The sequence below is a fragment of the Mastigoproctus giganteus genome, chromosome 1 (genome assembly GCF_048544385.1).
Source record: "Mastigoproctus giganteus isolate SK-2022 chromosome 1, ASM4854438v1, whole genome shotgun sequence".
In the NCBI taxonomy this organism is placed as follows: Eukaryota; Metazoa; Arthropoda; class Arachnida; order Uropygi; family Thelyphonidae; genus Mastigoproctus; species Mastigoproctus giganteus.
Genome location: NC_143575.1, coordinates 141,830,532 through 141,853,866, shown reverse-complemented (window position 1 = coordinate 141,853,866; position 23,335 = coordinate 141,830,532). Strand labels below are relative to the sequence as shown.

Below are 23,335 nucleotides of genomic sequence, written 5' to 3'. Positions count from 1 at the left end.
TATTCACAAGTTACCTCATTGTTGAGAACGTTACATTGAGGAAAATCAAAGAATTCAAAGTGATTATTAAAGTTGGGAGACAGATAAATTTAAAAGGATAGGGCAGAGAGATTTTAAGCCAAAAAAGATAACAGAAGAGATTCCAGGTGAGGAAATCTGTGACGAGGCATATCAGAGTAGACATATGCACAAGTACCACCGGTGAAGCGAAAGGGATCATAAAATTAATAATTAAGGCAAGTGAGATGGTCGAGGCAACTGATAATTAAGGTTCTGTAAGAAAAAGTAAGTGAGGCTTGGCAGATTATAGGTAGGTGGAAATGGACATCATTGATATTGTAACTGAGAATAAGTATATTTACGAAATGAATACGTTTTTGGGACATTTATGATAAGTTTGTTTTATTTATTTGACTATTCATAGCAAGAATATATACATCCACCTCCTTCACAAAGTGGCTTCGACAGTGCTTCCTGCATACACAGTACCCCGACTCGCTCAAGTTATTATCTAGCAGGGTAGAGGTAGCGATATCATACACTAGCTGATCCGGATGCCTCTTATAGAGTTACCAATAGGTTCGATTCAGTGTTCAGCCTGCCAAAACCGCTTTAAAGCTGTACCCCGAAAATGAAGAAATTCTGTATCTCGCGAATGATGCCCATCACAGCTTCAAAATGCATGATGGAAGTTGTTAGAACATTGCTCTCGAGACCAAACATGAGTTTTACTACATCAGATTAGGGAAAATTCTAAGTAATCTTCAAAGCAGCCAGTCTATAAGTCCTGATAGCATTTCTCCAGTTATTCGTAAAAACATTTTATTCACTGCTTTATTCCAGTCACTTTTTTTTCATGTGAACTTACTCATTTCCAGCCGATTCCTAAGAAGGAGAACAAATTTATATCATCTGATTATTATCCAAATACTCTTTTACTTCTGGTAAATTTGTATAATGCCTCGAAAGTTTCCACCAGATTAAAGCTTTTCCACTTCATCCAAAGGAGAACAACCAGACTACTTAGCAATCCCTCTCTCTCTAAATCCTTCCAATTCCACTGACGTTCGGTTTCGTTCTGCATGGGGTATTTCCGTGGGAACTTTTCTTCTAAGGTGGCATTTATAATTCCGCCCCTATACCAGCCTAAAATTATATCAACTAGCTAGCATCCAGTTACAGATCGACTTGAAACTCATTTTTCCTTTTTATTCTTTGCTTACCTAATTTTAAAAAACTTTTGTTCTTGGATATTTTCTGAACATTACAACCTGCAGAAATTCGAATGCCAACAAGTTTTTTTTTGTTGTTTGTTTCTCATTACGTAAGTTAATGGTTACACCTTTTTAATTGACATAAAAACTGATAAAAAAAACAAATTTCTGAGTGAGTATCTACTTCAAATCTACGAGATGCGACGAAGACGCGAATTTACTCTTAAAAACGAATGTTTTATTTCTTAAAATAATAGAAAGTGCAGTTTTTTTTAAAAAACTGCACTTTCTATTATTTTAAGAAGTGAAAAGTGCGGTTTTTTTTATTGCAACTTTTCAGGTAGCAAATTTCAAAAAGAAATCAGTTTACGTATATCTGCACAGTCGGTAAAATCTTCATAAATTAAGAAATCATGAAATTCACATAAATGTATTGAGTCATGGGAAAAAAATCAACCGAAAAAGCAATGCATGAATACTTTCTAAAATGAGAAAAGCTCTATTTTCTTTGACTAGAACTACTTTCAGATTTAAAATTAGATCCTATTGGTTCCCATCAGGACCTCGGATGAATACGTAATCTTACAACAATGTTAGCGCTTTCGAAATTTTTTCAAAATATCAATTGGAAATTGCAATGGAAATGGTACTCTAGATGGTAGCTGAACGGAAACGTTAAAGACTTCAGGTGTAAGAGCGTTGTTTTAACGTACGATCTGAAAAATGGATAGCAAGCCCACGAGATTGCCGATCTCATCTAAATTTACAGTACTTGTGAAGGGGGGAGAATGCAAGAGTAATCTGACGCAAGCTTTTTCATACTGATGGCTATCTTGAAAGGAATCTCCACTGACAATCCACTAACTCCTATTAGAACTTTTTTTTGAGCACTGCAAATAGTTTAAGGTTTCAGATTGATGAATTTCTTTCCAATTACGTGCATATATACATTTTATGGATTTGAATATGTCATTCATTACTCGTTTGACGTAACTTGCTGCTGATTGAGATGTTCGGAAAATATAAAATAATCTAGTCTATTTCCCATGCACAGTCTCCAGGAGATCAATGTGTCAAACTGCAATACAACACCAAACAGCAGAACTAATGCAACTGAACACACACCCATTGCACCTAAAAAAACCCAAATTACTTTTGATTTCCAATTTATGAAATAAGAAATACCGGAAATCCAAATTTCTGCAGCATTTCTCTGTTGCTTAGTTTAAATTCAACAGCTCTTAATGTGCTCCAGTTGCTATGGTGACGAAGTGTAGTGGGCGTTCACGTTTTCGTGAATTTAATTTTGGCAGGGAGAATGATGGAAGAAACGTACGGCATAATATATAAGGCACGCTATTTGCTGAGGTCACATCCAGGGTAGCATAGAAAGTGATGGAAACAGTTCAGCATTCTCTACATTTTTCGACCCCAGTTTTAGCTGCCAGTCGAATTGAGGCATGACGTGCCACACATTTCAAAATAAATTATGCCAACCCGTTCAATTGATGTCAGTCAACGCACATTTCTACAATCAGTGACCAAGTCGGTGCCAGAACAGGGCACTATAGGAACCCTAGCAGAAACTGAAATAAGTCTCCTCACTAATGGAAACTAACCGAGACTGTTGTTGTGACATAAACTTGGTACTTTCGAGGAAGTTGAATCCAGCTTGATCCCGTCCATTCGATTCGGTGTAGATATGCGGTGGTGTGCGTGACACTTTCGTGGAAGATAGACTGCAATAAAATTCAGCGAATGTCAACATTCGGTGTGTGTTCAACCAAAAATATCGACCTTTAGCATCAAGCAACAAATTTTCTGCAAATAGCGAGATTCCTGATGTTTGGCATCCTCAGCACTTTATCCAAGCGGACGATCTCCATTCATTTTATAATTCGCATTTACTTTTTTATTTTATGGTGATCCCGTAAAAGGTATCGTTATACGGGTTTAAGGTTAGGAAGCAAGAACTCGTTCACGCTACAGTTCAGTTTCTTGAAGTATTTGGGAAACACAAATAGACGAATCTTCCTCCAGCAATCAGAAGTAGAGAAAATAAGGACGAATATAAAAGTCAGTTCAGTGAATTTGAACCATATGGACGCAGCCTGATTTCGCAATTTTATGTTAGGAATTCGTTTAGCATCCCATGTTATATTTCTTTTATGGAAAGCCGTTAAAGAAATGAATAAGCGGTTTTTCTTTATGGAAATCTCTTCTCAATCCATCTGTGCTACTAGAGTAGAGAAGACTTCAACAGTCACTAACAAAAAGAAAAACTTTACAGTATTTATTTTCTTTACGCTGTTGTTGTTATGATTTGAATAGCTTATTCGAATCGAAACACATATTACTCTGAATTAAATTTGAACAAGGGCCGGTTTTAGGTCTTACTCCCTCCGCCTGAGATCGACTGACTACAGCATCGATTGAAAAGGACTTTAAGAATTCCCAGCCTCACAGACAGGAATCGAACCCAGACTGCTCCAGATGAGTAAAAAGTGGCGAAGGTACTGTACTCCTATGGGAAACCTTTCTTTACGACTGGTTTCCATGCCGATTGGTTCAAAACTTAGTGCCTGTGGTCAAGTTTCTTTTGCCGCGTCCCTACCCTCAAAAACTATTCATGCTATTGAAAAGTGCAAGCGGGACACGTCTGTCTCTTGTGTGAAAATGTTTATTCTGACTTCCCACAGGTTTTTCACTCTGGGCGAGAGGCACTTAATGGAGGGTTTTTTTCCTTCCCCACACTGGGTTCGAGTTAGTTGAGCTCGTGGTGAAAGAAAACCGTCAGGTGGTTGCGTGGTTTTTTTCTTCTCAGAAAAAAACCACGCAAGATCTACAACAACCACATCTTGCCACTCCCTAACGCTTAAATGATTAAAGACACTGGAGTTCATGCTTCAACAACCATAAAACAGAAAAATAAATAGTAACCTTCGTTTGCATTCTCCTCTTTCACAAATGCTCCTGTTGGTGATTACGTTATTCTCGTTAGTTAATAATTGCATCCAACAGTTTCCATTCAGGTGCTTTAATTCAGGTGCTTTATTTTTGAGAACACAATCCGATTTCCTTTATGATTCGATCATCATCTAATCACTCCTGTACCATGAAGTTACACGCACTGCGGGTATCCTCGATACAGAGTTCTACTTAAAAGAAACTTTTCTGTTCTTTCGTATGGAGTATTCTTAACGATCGTAACGGTTGGGTGCCAGTGCCAGGTAAAGAAGCCACCAAAGGTGTCGATAGTGAAGCCCAGAAATGCGGAGATGAATTCAAAAGAAATGAATTTGACAGGCAATATCAGATAATGGAATCGAAGTTGGCAAAAAAATGTTGGTGTGGGGGAAGACGAAACACCGTCGATCGTTTGGGAACTGATGCAGTAACCCTGACTAGCGGGGTTGCTGAAACCCTCGTGGCTGCCTCCACGCTAAAAGAAGTTGGTTGAAATTTTTTTACGAACCGAATGTGTAATTCTACTTTGACGAGAAAAACCTTGACGTAATTCCCTTTGTATTCCTTGCAAGCCAATGCTATATTAAAAAAAGCAAAGTGAAAAAACTTTTGAACAGGTTTCGGTGGCAAACTAACATGTACTAAAACTTAGCGGACATCTTTAATTAATGTGCGAAGTATTTTTATTCAGGGTTAATGAAGGGACAGAAGCTATCTATCCATGTCCCTTAGGAGACCCTCACCATCTAAATCAAGGGCGTGATGTAAAAGTTTTATTAGGCAAATAATTCAATCGCTAATTAGAAAAAACGGACTAACAAGACAAAAAGCTATAAATATAATTGGAACCAAAGTCCGTTCTACAGTAGTGGCGTGTTTCTTTTATTCCCACGGTTAACTTTTTATTTCTTGTTGTAATTTGTTTTTAAACGTTTTGTATAACAACGAAACTACCATATTTTAATATACCATGTTCTAATTAACTCGCTAGATTTAAAGTATTTGTTATATTCAACCTTATTGTAAATCCCTTGGACGTGATAGATTTATTGCGCTGTTATTGTAACTACATTTGCAATAAATATAATCTTTCTCCCTTGTTTTAGCGCGATGACTGAAAAAAATAATTTTTTTATTGAATGAACTGGAAGCCGTCTTGTTGGTAGAATGAATTTCGGCTGCGAGTTCCTCTCAAATCAGCAACCAATGTGCCGAGCACATTTGTACACCCGCAAGTTATCGGGGGAACTATATAGGGGCATTCAGAAAAGCGCAAAAAATATGAAATCTTCGCCTCGTTTTACTTTTTTTTTTTGCCTCGCCGTCCAACTCTTAACAAGCCCGGCAAGGACGGAGTTAAAAGCTAATGTAAAAGTTCAGAAAAGCCAAATAACTAATGGATTTTGAACACTTCCTTCAGCTTCCTCTCTGCGATCGCAAGAACTTCAAATTTGCTTCTTTCTGTTTAATTTTTACACACGGGAAGATCCAGAAGACTCGGCTGCGGAGGCGCGTCGACGATGACATAAAACAGCTAATGAAATTCACGCCTTAATTACTTTTTAAACGACAAAAAAATGAAAAAAAAAAATCGCGAATGAATGTAAAGATGGTGACAAACATTCAAGATAACTTTTTTTTTTTTTTTTTTTTTAAGAAAAAGCGCGTAGCGAGGACGAGAGAGCGAGAGGGAATGTGGTTTATTTCCTAACAAAAACATTATTATTACAAAAATACACTTCGACATGATTTTAACCATGAAAATTCGCCATTTCCGGTACTGCCACAATGGCCGGATTATTCTTTATTTAATTTCCGGGTATCCATTTTATTTCATGGTAATTCTAAGAAACAAACAAAAAAAAAAAAAAAAATCGCCATGATTAAGAGAACCCACTACTGGAGGCGATTTTGTTTCCAGAAGCGTGAAATAACGCGCATTTGACCTCGTCGCTCAATTGACCTCATTCATCACAAGGCATCCCCCCCCCGACTTTTCGGGAAAAGCAATTCAAAGAAACTAGGAAAACTTGTCTTCATTTTAGAGGAAGCTACCTTCGGTGCCATAAACAGTTCTTGATAAGCGACGATTAATCCCCAGGTGAAGTTCGTTACAACTTGTGCCTTTCGGAGTCATTACGAGAGCGGAAACAGAAGTATCGGAGCATTTATTACGGGCGTCCCTCAGCCTTCTCCAGCAGGCTAAAGATGGCCGGGATATTAGGAAGAATGTTATAGAGATCATTAAAATCACATGCATGAGAGCTTACTGTCTTCATTTGCAGCACAGCGGCTTTAAAGCTACTAAGAGTATTAGGCGATAGGGTTGCTAATCAATATGGCTCTCATTTATCGCCATAATTTGGCGGTATTTCAGCGGCCGCAATAACAAGCAACTGCCGGAGGTGGGGTGTGAGTGGGAGGGAGCCGAGAGTGGCCGTCAAACATCGTGTCTAGTGGGTGGGGAAGGCAGCAAACGACTGATGATCTTACGCCGGTTTAATGAACAGTCCGGGAGATCCACGGTGACTGTCATTCGTTTCCTGACAAATGACGTATATTTCACTCGGAGCAGTGGCAGGTGACGGCTGAGATTTTCCTTAATCCCGGGAAATTATTTGTTGCCGTGCCACCACACTTACTGAGTGCCAAGCGGCTGCCGCCGCCACCACCACCACCAACTACTGGAGAGACGACCTGTCAAGGAAAAATGATCCACGACCGCAATGGGGCGGCAGCACGAACTGCCGCTTGTCTTTTCTTTCTTTTCCTCTTTCGTTGTCACGAGGTCCGCCCACAGGTCAAGACACTTTAGGGTCACCGGTTGAAACATGACGTGGCCAGCAAGAATTACAAACAGCAGACGTGAACGGATGCAACGCAACATCGGTCGCACCTCCCGCGCACGTGGTGCAAAGTCAGGTGCGCTAATTCAGGGGAGGGTAGGAGAGGGGGGGAATGAAGAAAAAACTAACTGCACCCAGGGAAAGGGGGTGTAGCCAATAGCACGATCAGCATATTAGCTCTTTCCAGCGTACTCCTCCAAATAAGAATTCTCAAGACGCCAAGGACAGCTATCGATGCCAGGTCAGTAATTTTCTCTCTCAGCTTTCTGGGATGGGGGAAAGGGATTGCGCGCGCACTGTGTGCGGTCGATGCGGAAGCTTTAGTTCGCCCAGTAAAGGGAGGTAACCATATTAAAGCCATACAGGCGGAGTTGGGGTATATGAATGCTCTCCATTGAAGCTTCCTGTTATTTGAGACGGAAAGTATTACTGCGGACAAAATATGGCTGCTTTCTGAACTTAAAAACTTCGCACATTCCACTCTATTAAGACTGGAAGCGCACTACTCTCTCCCTTCCTTTCTTCACTATGAGATAACCGACTGCATTATTCTCATTGAAATCCTGGCTTGGATTCTCTGTCCTCCGTGGCCAGCTGAAAGGTACTTAATGCGTCTCCCGGAGAAATTCAAAGCGTATTTGGTCTCTTTGAGAAATTGAAGACTATTACCGAACATCGAACACGCAGGAACCAGTCCTCGTACTCCAATGCGGTGGATGACGACAACAGCGGCTGGAAACATTTTAAAGGAGTGACGAAAGATGCGCAAATACAGGTGTCGGATATCTTCCAGGGTACTTCGCTAAATGATAGTACTAATGCGCGCATTGCATTCATACCGGCGTGTTCACTGGAACTTCAACGCAAAGTTTCAAATCGAATAACATTTTGTAGGATGATTATATTAAATGCCGCCATCTTAACTTTCGAATTTAACAGACTGCAGCTGACATCACGAACATTATTTCTAAGGAAAAAGAGCACTTTTATAAATTTCACAAAAAAAACACATTAAAGAAAAAAAAAGTATTCAGACGCAAGAAACTGATTTGCTATACAATTTTAGTTTTTAATGTTCGTATGTTTCAGTTTACGCAATGTTATCTCACCCTGAATCGCTTCGAAAGAGGTTAATAATTAAATATTTAGGTGCTGGCTTTTTGTTGGACTCCACAACTTCCATCCTTGAATTATATAAGTACACGGAAGTTTTAAGGTAACGCTATTAACAGCACTTGGCAAAAAATGTCACCCGGAGTTTGTTTAAACTATTTAATGGGGTAGTGGTAGTTTTATTCCGACATTGACATTAAGACGCGACTCCTTCAGTAAATACTAAGGATGATATTTGAAGGGAAATGGTGTTGGTAATATTAAAAAACGCTCTCAGTACAGCGCTGATTCCCATCGTTTACTTTCGCTTCATTTGGGATTTTTGTTGACCTTTATGTCGCTACTGCTTAGGAATTTGGAGACATCAAAAATAGACAATCCAAAACTGTCGCTGTACCAAAGAGCCCCTGTTATAACAACAGTGGAACTTTGATTATCAGTGCAAGTGACAGCATGCCGATGAATCAAAAAGTGTATACAATTTATTCATTGGGAAATTCACGATTTATAAGTATTGTACTGTATAATACATGCACTTACTTATGAGGAAAATGTGTCTATATATATATATATATATAAAATACAGTATGCTTTACAGCCGTTTCAACAAAAACAGTCGCACGAGGTTGCAGCGAAGAGAACTTCACGCTTTGTAGATCCACATATAAGTTTTATAAAACAAACAAATACAGTATTTCATTGTTTTTCCCTTTCGGAAAGCCGACATTCGCCTATCCACTAGCTCCTAAGAAAAAAAGAAAATAAATATAGACGTAAAGAAATAAGGCAAAAAAAGGTTAAACAACACCGAAAAGGGGAGGGAGCACGGAAATCAAATATGCGGTTGATCAACATACGGATAGTCAAAGTTTCACTATGATGCTGAACTTTGATATGCAACACAACGTCGGTAAAATTCGTACGCCTACAACCAATCATATTTCACGAACATCATGATTCTGGAAACGTCGAATTACGTCAGTTTGGATGCAAGAAATGCATATTCGATATTCATATTTATTGATGCATGGTTTTCACATCTTGGTTTTGTTTTTGTTTTGATTTGATAGTTGTTGGCGCATCGGCTTCTGTGGCCATATTGCACCTCCCAAGGTTTTTGCAGTACTTTGATCCAAGCCCCCGAGGCGGGAATCGAACCCGCGACCTTTGGGTTGCCGGGCAGGTACTTTACCCACTCGGCTAGCCCGGTCGGCTCACATCTTGGAAACCAACGTGAGATATTACTTGCCGAACCTGAAACGGCATTTTCGGGACATCTAAGAAGGATAAGGTGCGTTGTACCTCGCTTTCGTAAAGAAAGATACAAATTGTTCAGCGTGAAAGAATTTATTCTGTTCATTTTAGTAACCTTTAATTATGCTGCTCCTAAAAATAGGAGCTGCCAGAACGCATACATCATCTAAGAAACGCTTTTATTTTATAAACTTTTACATGGCATAAAGATGTTATCATTAGTGAAGAGTAGTATTAGTAGTGGCATATGATGCAAGAAAGCAAGCTTATAAAGAAAAAAAAAAAAAAATCATCATCTGTCCATTCCCCTTCTTCCAATAATCAATCAACCACCCCCTGGCTGAAGGCAAATCTCCATCTTTCCTCAGTTTGAATTTATTCACTGTCATTTGTGTCTTTGATGGCATTCTTCCTCTTTCTCAGGTAGCATTCAAAGCCTTAACCTCAATCAGGTCACCTCGCAGGTGCCTAGTATCTCCAGACGCTGCATTTCGCAAAACTAAAGCCAGGCTTGGTAAGACCACCCTTTCGTTCGCTTCACCAATCTCGTTGCCCTTCTCTGCACCCGTTCCATCCTTCCTAAAATGAGCCCTCCAGACCTATATGCAGTCCAAATATTGACGTGTACAATGTGATAATCACTTCCTTAGCCCTGCTAGAAAAGTTCCTGTATATCGAGACAAAACCGTGTGAGTTGCCCTGGCAGCCTGTCTGCATTATTCAGAGAATTTAATATCTAATCATACAATTAGCTGCAGGTCTTTTTCATTTTCCACTACCCTGAGTGTAGTACCACAGAGTTGGTACGTTACGCTGGAATTAGTGCTATCCACAAACAGTAACTTGCATTTGTCAATGTTAAACTTCATCTGCCATTTCTCAGCCAATCTGCCTATTTAGTAGCTTACCTTGATTACTGTCCTTAACCACCTGCCAACGTTTGTATCATTTACAGACATTACACATGATATACCTTCATCAGTATGATTAATAAGTGTAGAAAACAACAATGGGCTCAGCACTGAACTCTGAGGGGTGATCCATTAATAACTTTAGTCCATGAAGAGCATTTTCCATTAATAACTACTTTGTTTTCTCCCAATAAACCATCCCTTTATCAGCAGCAGTAACTTGCCCTTAATGCCACACTGCTCCAACTTGTACAGCAGGTCTTATATGAAACAGTATCAAAACTTTCTCTGAAATTCAAGTATATGCTATCAAAATTATTTTTTTCCATCCAGTTCCTATGTTACAGCATCATAATATCCAATCAGCTTGGTCAGACAAGAACGCCCCTTCTCAAATCAATGCTGTGACAGCGGTATAGCTGCATTGGTGTCTAGACAGTCCTGCATTACTTCTTTAACTAGAGACTATTCCTGGGAACAGAAGTTAAAAATATCACAACACGCAAAGTTGCCTGAAAAATATCCCATCCTGTACCAAAGAACAGAGTAGTCTTATCTTCCATGACGCCTGAGATTTACAGCGAACTTATAAATGCTTTCATTTTAATTCCTTTGTAAGAAGGATAAGGTGTGTTGTATCAACTTTTCATTTGTATTTTACACAGTACAGCATCTACCAAAGATAAATAAAATTCAGTTTTCGCGCGCCATCCCTTTCAAGGATATCTTTGAAGTCGGATTCGCCAGCTGAAATAAGAACGTCATCTTCGCTGATACAGTTTTCTTTTGAACAAGATCCGTCATCTGAATCTTGACAATTGTGTTCTTCATCAGCAGAGCTGTTAGCTTCAGAAGAATAGGTCAGTTACTATTCATAATTATTAGGAATGAAAAAAAAAAAAAACTTTTTTTAATATTTATTGAAGAATAAAGAAAAGAAAACTTCTAAAAAACCACCAGAATTTAAAACTAACATTTTAAATGCTGGTGGGGTGAAACGGATAACGAACTACTACTAATAAGAGTAAAATAAACCCTTCAAAACTGCAAAGTGCGCTGTTAGGTGAATCTGAAGTAATAAGGAACGTATCAAAAACCGATCTGGCGAACAGCGTTAAAATTACAAGCAAAGAAGGAAACTGCTGTGGTCCGATAGATCCCTCAGCACGATCAAGGTTTAAGGACCTCCAATACCAAAGCACCTCAAAATACTTTCAGCTAGGGAGGAACTGTCATAAGCGACCACAGGAATGGGTGATGGGAGGTGTTTAATTTCTGTTTGCGCACCTCAAAACTAAAAATATCTGAACAAAAAAACCATCCAAATACCACTAGAAGAAATATTGAAAACAATACCAAGTTGACTAAGTATTGGCTAGCCAAACTGAAAATATGAAGAGAGGTAAAGATTACTTCGCCACTCGTTTAATGGGTTTTGGACAACAACGCTTGGCGTAGATACCGAGATGAATTAAGATGAATAAGCCAGAAATCGCATTGCAGGATTACGTACGCTTACTGAAAATGTTTAACATAATAATACTGTGTTCCGTTTAATTCTTTGAATTAAGTGCCATGGTTACTAAGACCACTAGGCGTGGTCTTAATGACTGCGCTTGTCTGTTTTTAGGTTGAAAACCGCAACACCCACCCGAGAAACTTCCCAACCGCTCGAAAAGCCCTTCAGAAGTTCCCGCTGTCATCGTCGGAAACACATCGCTTCGGTCTGGCGGCAGAAATCGAACTGAGACTTCCCCAAAAGGAAGGCAAGCACCACCGCATCTACACCTACACGAAGGACAACGCTGCGAATAGAAATGCTCGCAAAACATTCTCTTCTGATGGAACTTAATTCAGCGTCCACATTAACAGAAGTAAAAACGCGCCGTTTGAAATTGGCGCCAGGAGCCATTTGCTCTTACAGTGGCCCGAGGAGAGAGATGCACCCAACAGAAAAGAATTATTATCCACACACATCTCGAAAATACCCGCCTGTTTACGGCGTCGCCTAACACACAGACGCCACACTGACCAGACACAAGACGAGAGCGGTCGGTCACAATTCATCATTAAGCCATTATCCGAACTGCTGTTGACTGTCGCTGCAACCCCTCCCCGTCCCTCTCGTACGTGCGTGTGTGTTGGGGGCGGGAGGGGTTTCCTGTAGAAAAAGATACGGAAATAGTCGTTCTTCTGTAGCGCTGAAAAACTTGCTGTTTGCATTGTGCAATTCGTCAGTTGGAAACTAATTAACACATTTATTCGATGAGAAAATTTTGGAGTTCGCCGTTCACACATTCCGCAAGTTATGTAAACAGATGACACCAATTCTGTGCTCCAAAACCCCCTCAATGATCAATTGGCTGCGGGATGTCTTTACGAGAAGGACAATAACGCAACCGATGGGGGGAGGGGGGGTTCAAGGCTCGCACTGACTATTTACTGGAAGCTTTATGAGAGAGAGTTAACTCAAAGGGAAGAAATGAAGAGTCCATCACTTTCCAGACAGCAGTCAGAAGTGCCACAGAGTAAAGTGCGTAACGTACCAAATGGCTGAGAGTTTTAATTTCAGAAGATACGATTAAAACTCAAATAAAATTCAATTCATTATTATATTATCTCGACACGCTTTCTGAAGTGAACAGACAGTGTCAACTCGGTCGTTCTCGTGGGAAAAAAAAATATTAAATGAACAGTAAAACATAAATGTTACAGTGTGGACAAGTCGTTCTCAAGCTGGTGCTGACGAGCGCCGTAGCGCTTCTTGGGGGTGGGGGGGGGGTTCCAAGAAGTTTCGAAGGCACTCGGGAGTAACGAGTTTAGATATTTCAAATGTACAGTGTTCAACACTACATTTAAAACGATTGGTGCATGTTGGAGAATGGTTAAGGAGCTCGATAAAGGAGGAAAAAAAAAAAAAAAGGTTAAGAATTCATCGGTCTAGACTTTTATCACTTGTAACTAATATTTCAAAGCACTCCATTCTGGGTATATTTCTTATTTTAATGTTTATTAGTTGCACAGCCAGATATGTTTCATCCGAAGACCTGACTACAATGCAGTAACTACAATGCTCTTGAAAGGATCGTTGGTATTTCAATACAGCAAAAACACTGACGTTCTAGATTCTAGAAGTTGCGTAGTAACAAAATAAAATACAAACACCGATAATCGAGTCTTTTGCTATGACCATCGTCGGCATTAAAATCAAAGAAAAGTTCGCGCGTACATAGATATTAATCTACTCACATCGCGGGAAAAGATGCACACATATTAGACAATAACCGAACACCAGTTCAATCCGTCTACAAACAATCTCAAGCCCTCCAAATAGCGTTCAGTGTTTTTCTTTTATAAAGAAAAGTTCCGTGTCAACACTTACGCCAATCAAACATTTCCACGGATCTCATTCGAAGGGCTGCTGCACGTGCCACTACGACTATTAAAAGGGTGTTTGCAATAAGCGGCTAAGCTAACAGCCGTCCGGCGGAACCAGGAATTGTGTTGTGCGCGAATATGGTCACGCACGCACGCAGGAGCACATACACACAAAATAATCCACGCTACCTTCACGTCCTGTCCAGAAAATACGTTTTCAATTATTAGCGGGGAATCTGTTGCGTGCTGTAGGAGGGGGGGGAGAAAAAATCCGGGAAGGGCTTTCGCGTGGTTTGCATGTGGGATGGTATAAGCTCGTGCCATTGAGGAGCCCACGGCAGTATTAGTGGCGCATGCGGGGAGGAAGTTCTCTAAGTGCTCGTATAGCAGCCATCCAATTCGTGTTTGTTTACGTGCATTTCTCCTTCCATTTTTCGAAATGGAAGTCAGAACGGCGCGTAATAGCGAGAGTTCCCTCGTAATGCTTTCCTCACGAAGAACTCCGAAGTGTGAGGGTACACCCGACAACTCGAAACGGGCCCACGTGACGACGTTTATATGTGCTGAACGGAACATTCACTTCTTTTATTGCACTCCCGAAGGTACGATGCGAGAAATCTTGAGAAATGTACAACAGCCACCGCGAGCTCGTGCGCTTCGCAGCTACCTTTCCGTCCACGGAAACGAACAATGGATAGCGATTTTTCAGATATTTTCCGACAGTTCCGTCCTTGTTAACGACGTCATACAAGCCTCACGTCTCGTACATTCCTATATTCTGCTTCAGATCCTCGACTCTCTTTTATTTTCTATTCCCTTCCTGTTTTCATTTTTATTCATAATTACTTTTTTTTCTTTCACTTCTATGCTGTCGTTTGCGGTTCCTGAATGGACTTCAATGCACTTTTCAGAATATCAGTAATCTTCCTTACTTTTGTAACCAGGTTCTAGCTCTATGCAACGATGGAAGTTGCTCTCCAGAAATGGAAAGTAAATGACTTTCTTCAAGATGGAAACAAACACGGATTACTATTAGATAGTTAAGGGGGAACGATGTACTAGAAATGTGTGCATGATGCCCACTTTGAAGCGTGAAAAATGCATAAATAATATTTTAATAGATTGGTTACGAAATTGGGAGGAGGGTCCATTTGATGAGTGTATGGTGAGGTCGATATGCTAATCAAACAAATCAAAAATTTTAAAAATGCGAGTTTAAATGTTCGGGAAATACAGGGCTAAGCAGTAGGTCAATTTCAGACATACTGACCTGAACTTATTAGATTTTTAAATAATTATTATGTAGTATCAGTAGTTTGAACTACAAAGACAAAATAATAATAGTATACGAACAGGTTGTTTTGCAGTGAAGGAAAGATCCATGACTGCTAGTCTGGTAGAGGCCATCTAACAGAACATCATTCTTAGAATGCTGGTCAAGATAAAGCGCAATGTGTGTGTGTACAACTTGATAAAAGGGCTATCAAGGACAAAGTAAATCTCAACGAAGCCTTATAATCCTTCAAAACCATTTAAAAAGGAATAGTAAAATCGCAGATTACCTCCAAATGAACCTTAATAAAATAACAATTAGTCCTTTCAATATCCAAGAAATTAGTAACTTCTTGAATAGTTTAGTACACTGAGGCAGCAATGAAGAAACGCTGTTGTTGCTCAAATCTTGCACATTACAGAAAATACTTCGCTGCGTATAACCGAAATGGTTAAAATCTGCTGTGTTAATACCGAAAATATGCCCCTACTGTTCTCAGAGACTGCATGTTGAGCATGCAGCATGGACCAGACATTGTCGTCATTACTGAAAATTGCTCTGCTGTCGCGCATCAGCTGTCAAATTTCCTTCTGAAGGTGAAGAAACTTCATCCCATTAGATTTCCTCACGAAGTCATTTGCGAGACTCCAGTCGTTTTTCTAAGAGTTGGTATTAGTGAATCATGGCGCGATTACAGTCACGTTATGAAAGTCAGCGAGACACTGGTTTCTAACTGTAAGGAAATGGGAAGAGTGTCGGGTCACGCTAGCCCATTACGCACACTCTTCGGGACACATCACACTGTCCATTAATGCTCATAAATCGGCTGCAGTGAAAACGCTTATGGTGCACGGGTCACATAATGAACATTTTTTTTTTATCTTAACAGCTTAACTTCCTAACAGAAGTATTTCAAATTACTGGAAGATTTGTTGCCTTTAACAGTGCGTGTCTGATTAGAGCAGGCATGGGAATTGAAGGTTTACAGAGAAACATCGCAATGCATTTAAGATGCTGCAGATTTCAGGACTAGATTAACACACGCACAAACAGTTCAGCAGTAAACATACAGATTTAAACACGATGGCTGCCAAGAAATAAAAATAAAGCGCAGCATAGGTACTCGCTAAGGTAAATATAAACAACACTGTTAAAAGTTCATATTTGTAAATTACAAAGTGAATTATCCTGTAAAAGTCACTCTCCCGCACTACAGATAAGCAATACAGTACTTACCCCTTATCCCTGACATCTGGAAGACTGCGGTGGAGAGATATCAAGTCACTAATGTACTGGTTGAACGCATTTTTATCCCAGCCATGCTTCACCAGGTGTTGCTGTTCGTCCGTCAAGTTTGTTAGCTTCACAGGACGGCCAAGTTCTCCCGGTCCTTCAGGTTGACGCGGAGGTGGCAACACCGCTCTTTGATTGCTGTCCCCACCAGGATCGTCTCTGTAATTGTGTCGTGAGTGATGCTTGTGCCGTACACCAGGAGGCCCCGCCTTCTCCCTGCTCTGGACCTTCTTATCTGGACTGTCCACTTTTTCTGCTATCTGGTTCACTTGCCGCTCCTCGACCACCTTTTCGGTATGCATTTTTTCATTGTAGGCCAAGAGGAGAGAGACAGCCAGCCACATCACAGGAACTAGGAGTAGGGCTTTGATTAGAAGTCTCCGTCGTCTAGGTAACAAGATCATGACTTGGGAGTTTTGGGTGAGTGCTCGAGGGTTTCAGATGGGCTCTTGAGAACCAAAAGATCTGCAAGAAAACAGAATAAGATTATAAGTCCGCTTGATCCACACACCAATACACGCACGCGCACAAACTTTTCACATAATACAGTTAAAATATAGTCATCGTTTAAGAATGAGGTTTTACCATGGCCATAGATACTCTGCAATACCTTCTTGTAATCAATACTTTCTAGATGCTGTCAGATAATGTGATAACTGCGAAACATCTATTATTAGGTAATCCCAATACTTCCTGTTCGTCTGATTCCGTACTATGTACATCCGGACGAGGAGAATTTCCCCGAAATGTTAGTACCATATAACGAACTCGACCAGTTGGAATTTCTCAGGAAATCTAAAATATATCTGTGGATGGAAGGTTTCTGATAATCACTCACTTAGAGTTGGCTATTAATGTCCGCTGCACGTGACCAGAACTCATGCCACGAACGTGGTATTATAGGAAACAACGAAAGTTATGATTACGTTCAAACTATTCTTGCCAGTTTTATACTTAGTACAATAATATGTATGTTAATTCTGTTGTTATTCATTCATGTCCAGATAACAAGCAGTCGGCGACAATTGAAGTAGCAGATCACGTCTTTGCAGCGATTCAACCGGCGACTCTACCCTTGCACTGCGCAGTTTATTATTGATGAGTGCGTGCCGTACGTACAAATCAAGGCAACGCACTGCTTTATGGATATGACACTTACTAATTCTCCACGCAGTTTCAGTAGCTGGCGTGTATACAAGGGAGGAACATTGTAGCGAGGCATTAGTACAGAAATCATGTCTAATCATTATTGCGTACCAAAACGAGGATAACCGCTGAGGATGACACACACCACGAGCCATTATCGTTAACTACAAACAACGAATTCCAATTAAAATTTAAATGTAGGCTATTCCAATATGAATGTCCTCCATTAACAGAGACACAAATTACAGCGTGCGTGTACGAGCTGGGTTTCCGTACTTGTTTAACAGCCCTCCCCCGCGGAATTCCTATGACATTCCCGATGATCTCTTTTCATAATTACGAGCGCGTAGTGTATCTTAACTTTATACGCGCTTCACTTCGTCCCCACTAATTTCTTATGTCACCATTCGGAAGTGTATTATGCAATTAATAGCCTAAAACGGGGGACTTTTCTAATTACGTCTTTATCAAATATGGCACTTGATTAACGCGACTGGCCCTGATGGCTTATCGCGTAAAACTTTCCGACAGACGGAAAACACTCTGGGGTTAACAAGAAAAGAGCAGTAAGGTGAAATGGAGGATAAAACTGGAAGCAGTAATTGAGAATTTAATTTATTATCGAGAAGTTCCAAGCTAGTATAGAAGATAAGGCAATTAAACTCTCTCTCATCAAATGTTCTTACATGTCCCAGTTGACGAATGGCATCACTGACACGAATACCCCTCGACAGTAAATTGAATGTTGAAAATACTGGCGAGAACATAACCCTAGATTCCTTTACTGCAACTTATTCCTAGGCAGAAATGAGCGACTCAACTGAACTACATTTCAGCTTAACCATATAAAGCTGTAGATAAACTCTGTCCTTAAGGCTTTTCACGAATAATTATGTTCTAATAGTTTATTAAACTGATTAAGAGTAATACATTTATGCCAAATACATATGACAGCGCGTGGGTATGTAAAAAATTTCAATTTTAATAACAGATACACTAGAGGCTTTCTTTATTCACGACAGGGCTAAGTGACTCCATTTTCTTTAACATCTCAATTACAGAAGCAGCTACTAGCGGATCGGCGTAGAAACACTCCGAGGTTACTGAAACTTGAAAAACTAAACTTAGCTTCGTCATTTATGCTTTCAGAATAATCATAATAAAAAAAAGCTGAACTGAAACGAACGAGTACCTCGTTTCTGATGACTGGACACCGATAAATTTTATTACAGATTGCTTCAAGACGGATTAGTTCAATTTAAGACCAAGCTCATTTGATATTAAAGTACACCTTTTCATGTTGAAGACGTACTCGGTGGTTAACTGGAGTTCTAGGAGAAATTTTTCCATAAGCAAAACCAATATTGTCAGTTAAAACGTTTTAAAATACACCCTACCTCTGTTTTAGCGAAATTTTCTTTAAATGCCTTTTTAGAATGGACTCTCTGATCCTGAAAAATCGTCTTGTGGGCAGATGTTTTAAGACTGCAATTAAACTATTACAATTTCGTGCTGCCTCTCGCGCACTTTGTAAACAAAGTGTAAATTGTATTTTTGAATATTTTACGCAAATAAGAATTTAGCATACACACAGCTTTAAAATTATAAAACAACTAAGGCTAATTAATCGCTTTTGAAATTACATGAAGGTAGGAGGGGACAGCTTACCCAATCACGCATTTTTGTAGCCAGCAAGGTTTAAACTGCCTAAAGACTACCGCAGCTGAGTGGTTAAACTGGAGGGCTCAATAGTGTTTCAGTACTACGAGCGTTTACGCAAATCGTGGTTTTAGATCATGTGACTACTAAAATAAGGTACGGTGATATAGTCTTGTATTTGCCATAAATGACATCGTCAAAATATTAACTGCAACTTATTTAAAATGGCGAGGCACTGCTATGACAGCCTCTTTGATGTCTTATTGATCATTGTCACATATTAAGTAGTTTTTTTTTTTTTTTTTAATAAACTGGTACTAAACTTTTTAGTACCAGTTTAGAAGTTTATTTGTTTAGAAGTAGTGCAATATCAGGGCAATTCCCGTTGAAGGCAAAGTTTATTCCTCCATTTGCGATAAGACCATTACATTAATTAGGCAATTTAAATCCTGCTAGAAAACACACGAAGTTAAAATATAACGTGCATTTAATCCAAATAAAATGCGGAAGCTGGGAGATCAAGAAATTTATTTTGAGTTCTCTATTATTAATTATCAATCGGTCGCTAATATTTCTCAGAAACAGCGAGACAATTTCACGATCTTCTAACAAGCTTCTCCAATGGCATAAATGCAAATACAACATACCTTACTGCACGTGTTGTAGGTTACTACGCAATTACTTATACAGCACTGTTAGAATTTTTATGACTCAGAGTGGAATCTTCACCCCTCTAACGAAATTTCTGTCAAGGGTTGAAATTAATGTGTGGGTGTTTTATACACAACTAGGTAATCCCGCACTGTCTCACTTTCTAGAAAATCAGATTCCAAATTTTTGGACATTCACTGTATTATCAAAAATTATAGAAGACTTTGATTATTTTCATTTTCGCGGCATGGTCTTTTCCAAGCATGTATTCAATCATGTAATGCGACGATGACGAATCACTGATGGTACTAACATGGGAAGACTCCATTGCAAATATGTTTGACTCACTTTTACCCACCAATGAGGACTTATTAACTATTGAGCAACGACTTATTATCTCCACTGACATCGTCGAAGGGGCCCTTTCAGGCTGAGGAACTACAAGTAGTCAGCCGACCGGGATAGCCAGGTGGGTAAAGTGCTGCCTGGCAACCCAAAGGTCGCGGGTTCGAATCCCGCCTCGGGCTTGGATCACAGTAAAATGCAAAAACTTTGGAAGGTGCATTATGGCCACAGCAGCCGATGCGCGAACAACAACAACAACAACAACAAAAAAAAAAAAAACTACAAGTAGCCCTGCAGAAAACAAGAGAAAACAAAACCCTGGAAACGATCTCTTGGAAGTCGATGTAATTAAGAAAATTTTCAACAAATTTCCACAGACACTCCTGGCCATATACAATAAATGTCTAGACACTGGTCTCTTCTTGAAGATCTGTTAACAGGCCAATCTGAAATTAATCCTGAAAAATCTTCAGAAAACCCCAGCTCATATAGATCCGTAGTCCTACTTTCGATACTTGCTAAACTCCTAGAAAGGTTACTTCGCATCAGACTGGATAAACACTATACTGATTTTACCCTGGCTTCGCAACAACAATTTGACTTCATGCACAGAAGATGCGCTACAATATTTAATTAGCACAGCAAAAGAAATACCAACTAAATACTCACTAGCCATTATGGTTGATTTCGCAAGCGCTTTTGATAGGCTGTAGTGGGGTACGATTCTTGCTGGCGCTGCTCGGTAATGGAGATTGCAACCCCCGGCTGGAGCGAGATTTCATATGCTGGCACTCCTGAGTGCGGGATTCTCCACCTTGATAACCACTGTGTGGGATACCGCATCTGCATACCCCACTTGGCAGGCTCATCTTCTTCTTGCTGGCACTGCCCTAGAGTGCAGGGTGATACTTCTTTCCTATGCCTGAACAAGCCCTCAACAATGGTATGATTTTTCGCCAACACCTTCGGGTGTGGAATAACTATGCACCTGTTCACCATAGGGTGGGTCAGGTGCTACTTACATCCTCAGGTGTAGGATGACCATGCACCTGTATACCGTAAAGTGGGTCGGGTGTGGGATGCCAAATGGTGCCCCTCTTTTCTAGGGGCAACATAGGGTCCAACTAGGGTGCGGGCAAGTAGCCAGAGAAAAACACTTCTATCATTTACAGAGTTTTGTATACTTCACAAGAGTACTGATTGAGCAGTTGTGGGAGACACCGGTGGCGCCTTACCCCTCCCAAACATTATACCATGATATTGAAGAGAAGTTCTGTACTTAACGAAGGATCGTCCGTGTCGGAATATCAGTTGGGACTCAAATTATATTACTATATCGGCAAGCGCAGATTCTATTTAAACTTTTAATTTTATTTTGAAACAAATTTCATTAAAAGGTTCACCACCACAGTGTGTCTAAGATTCATTAAAACGATATATCTGAGTTCATGACCTTATTCGCGGTTATCCAAGGAATGTAGCCCTCGCAAATATGGAGGACAAGATGTACCGGGTGGTTATAAAATAAAGTTTCCCTATTCAGGAGACCCTAGTGTCAAAACGGTTAGAATTAGAGTTAGCGCTGTGAAAATCGATGGGAATGGGGAAGCGTTTGTAGAAGAAAAAAAAAAAAAGTTCAAATTTCCGCCACCAGGGGAAATTTCCGATATGTGGTTGTTCCCTGCCTGGAATTACACCTAACTCCCAGGTCGCTTCAAATTTCTTTGTTAGTTTTCGAAGCCCCACTGACGTCAAAGGTCCTTTGTGCAAACCTTTAAGTTTCCGATATTCAAGTAATGCTGCATTAGCGTTACTATTATTCTGGTAGAACAGTTTTGCTCACGATCCTTTTTTGTAAGAGCCATAATGGTTATTGATGGTGGCGTTGGCCTTTCTGCTTTTATCTAACAGGATGTCATTTGTGTAAGCAGCGTGTCTCGAAGTAAATGACAACTTTTACATATGTGCAGCGCCGTTTTTCCTGGTGGCGGAAATTTAAACTAATTTTTTTTCTTCTACAAATCGCTTCCCCATACCCTAAATGACATGTCCACCGCTAACTCTTAACCATTTTGACACTAGCGTCTCCTGAATAGAACCACCCGGTATACTTTCGCGGCCTCCGTAGTCACACAGGTCAAGCGTGAGGGTAGAGAAATCCACACTTAACTCAAAGCACGCGCTTTGAGTTAAGTGTGGCTCAATCCCGGAGATTGCTAAATACGGCAATGTTCTTATATTATTTTCTATCTCGTGAACTTCTCTAACTAAATGTGATCGTTCTGGAGTATAAACAGAAAATTCATTTTATTTTTGCTCTTAATAAGAGCGTGTTTCGATCACTGCAGCAGCTTCGTTGTAATAAAATTAATCAAAATATTCAATATTAAAAAAAAAATAATAATAAAAAAAAAACTAATTTAATTTTTTGATGCCAAAACTGAATCTCTCGATGAATCACGCCGAGGAAGTCATTCTGTGGAGGAATTTAAACGTATAATTCCATCTTTCTTAATACGAATCGCTCGCGTTGCTTCATATACTTGAACACAATTATTCCGGTAACAAAGAATACGAAGCCTTTTTTTTTCCTGTATTTGTTGTCTTGGGGAAAATTATTTCTGAATAAATTTTGCGGAATGCACTCTTCTCTCCGATTTCTTTTTCCTCATTTCCGCCCGCGATATGCGAAATTATCAACGCGAGTTGCCAAGCGTACAACCTTAATCAACGCCGTCATCTTACTTGGCCAGAAGAAAAAGGAATAGAAACAGCCAGTAATCAGCAATAAATATGCGATCTTGCTCAGTCTTACTCTATCTCTCCCTTTCTGTGTCTCTAAGAATCAGTTCATCGGAATGATTTATTTTGCCTTATCGAGTTCCGCTGCTCACGACAACAGCGCACCCACGTGGCCGAATATATGGAAATTGGACGGAATTTTTATGGGAGCAAAACAAATAGTGGTGACAAGTAATTGAGATTCTGTTTACCGTTCGTTTCTTTCGCGAGTTTAATGCAATAATAGGGAGCATCCAGATTGAAAGGAAGGTCTCAATCGCTCTTCAAGCGCTTGAAGAATCGAATTACTTTAATCAGACACGAGTTACAATTGCCACCGTCCACATAAATTGTTGAAATCTATCCAGTTATAGCGCGTGGCTCCATCCGCGTACCATCGCAATTCGTGGCTCGTGCCTCACTTTTCACCGCGGATAGAATTCTGCTGTCACTTCGTTTCTATCACGTGCAGGAATCGCGATTTATTAACTCTCGCGTCGTGCT

General features: G+C 39.9%; 1 protein-coding gene across 1 annotated transcript in view; it reads right to left on the bottom strand.

The window, feature by feature from the left end:
• The window catches only part of LOC150091167 (putative polypeptide N-acetylgalactosaminyltransferase 9), an 886,865-nt gene that overhangs the window by 221,036 nt on the left and 642,494 nt on the right, over positions 1 to 23,335 (bottom strand). Inside the window, exon 5 of the mRNA XM_090374539.1 lies at positions 16,193 to 16,714. Coding sequence (XP_090230665.1) covers positions 16,193 to 16,653 — 461 coding nt within the window. The 5' untranslated portion in view covers positions 16,654 to 16,714. The remainder of the gene's footprint in view (positions 1 to 16,192; positions 16,715 to 23,335) is intronic.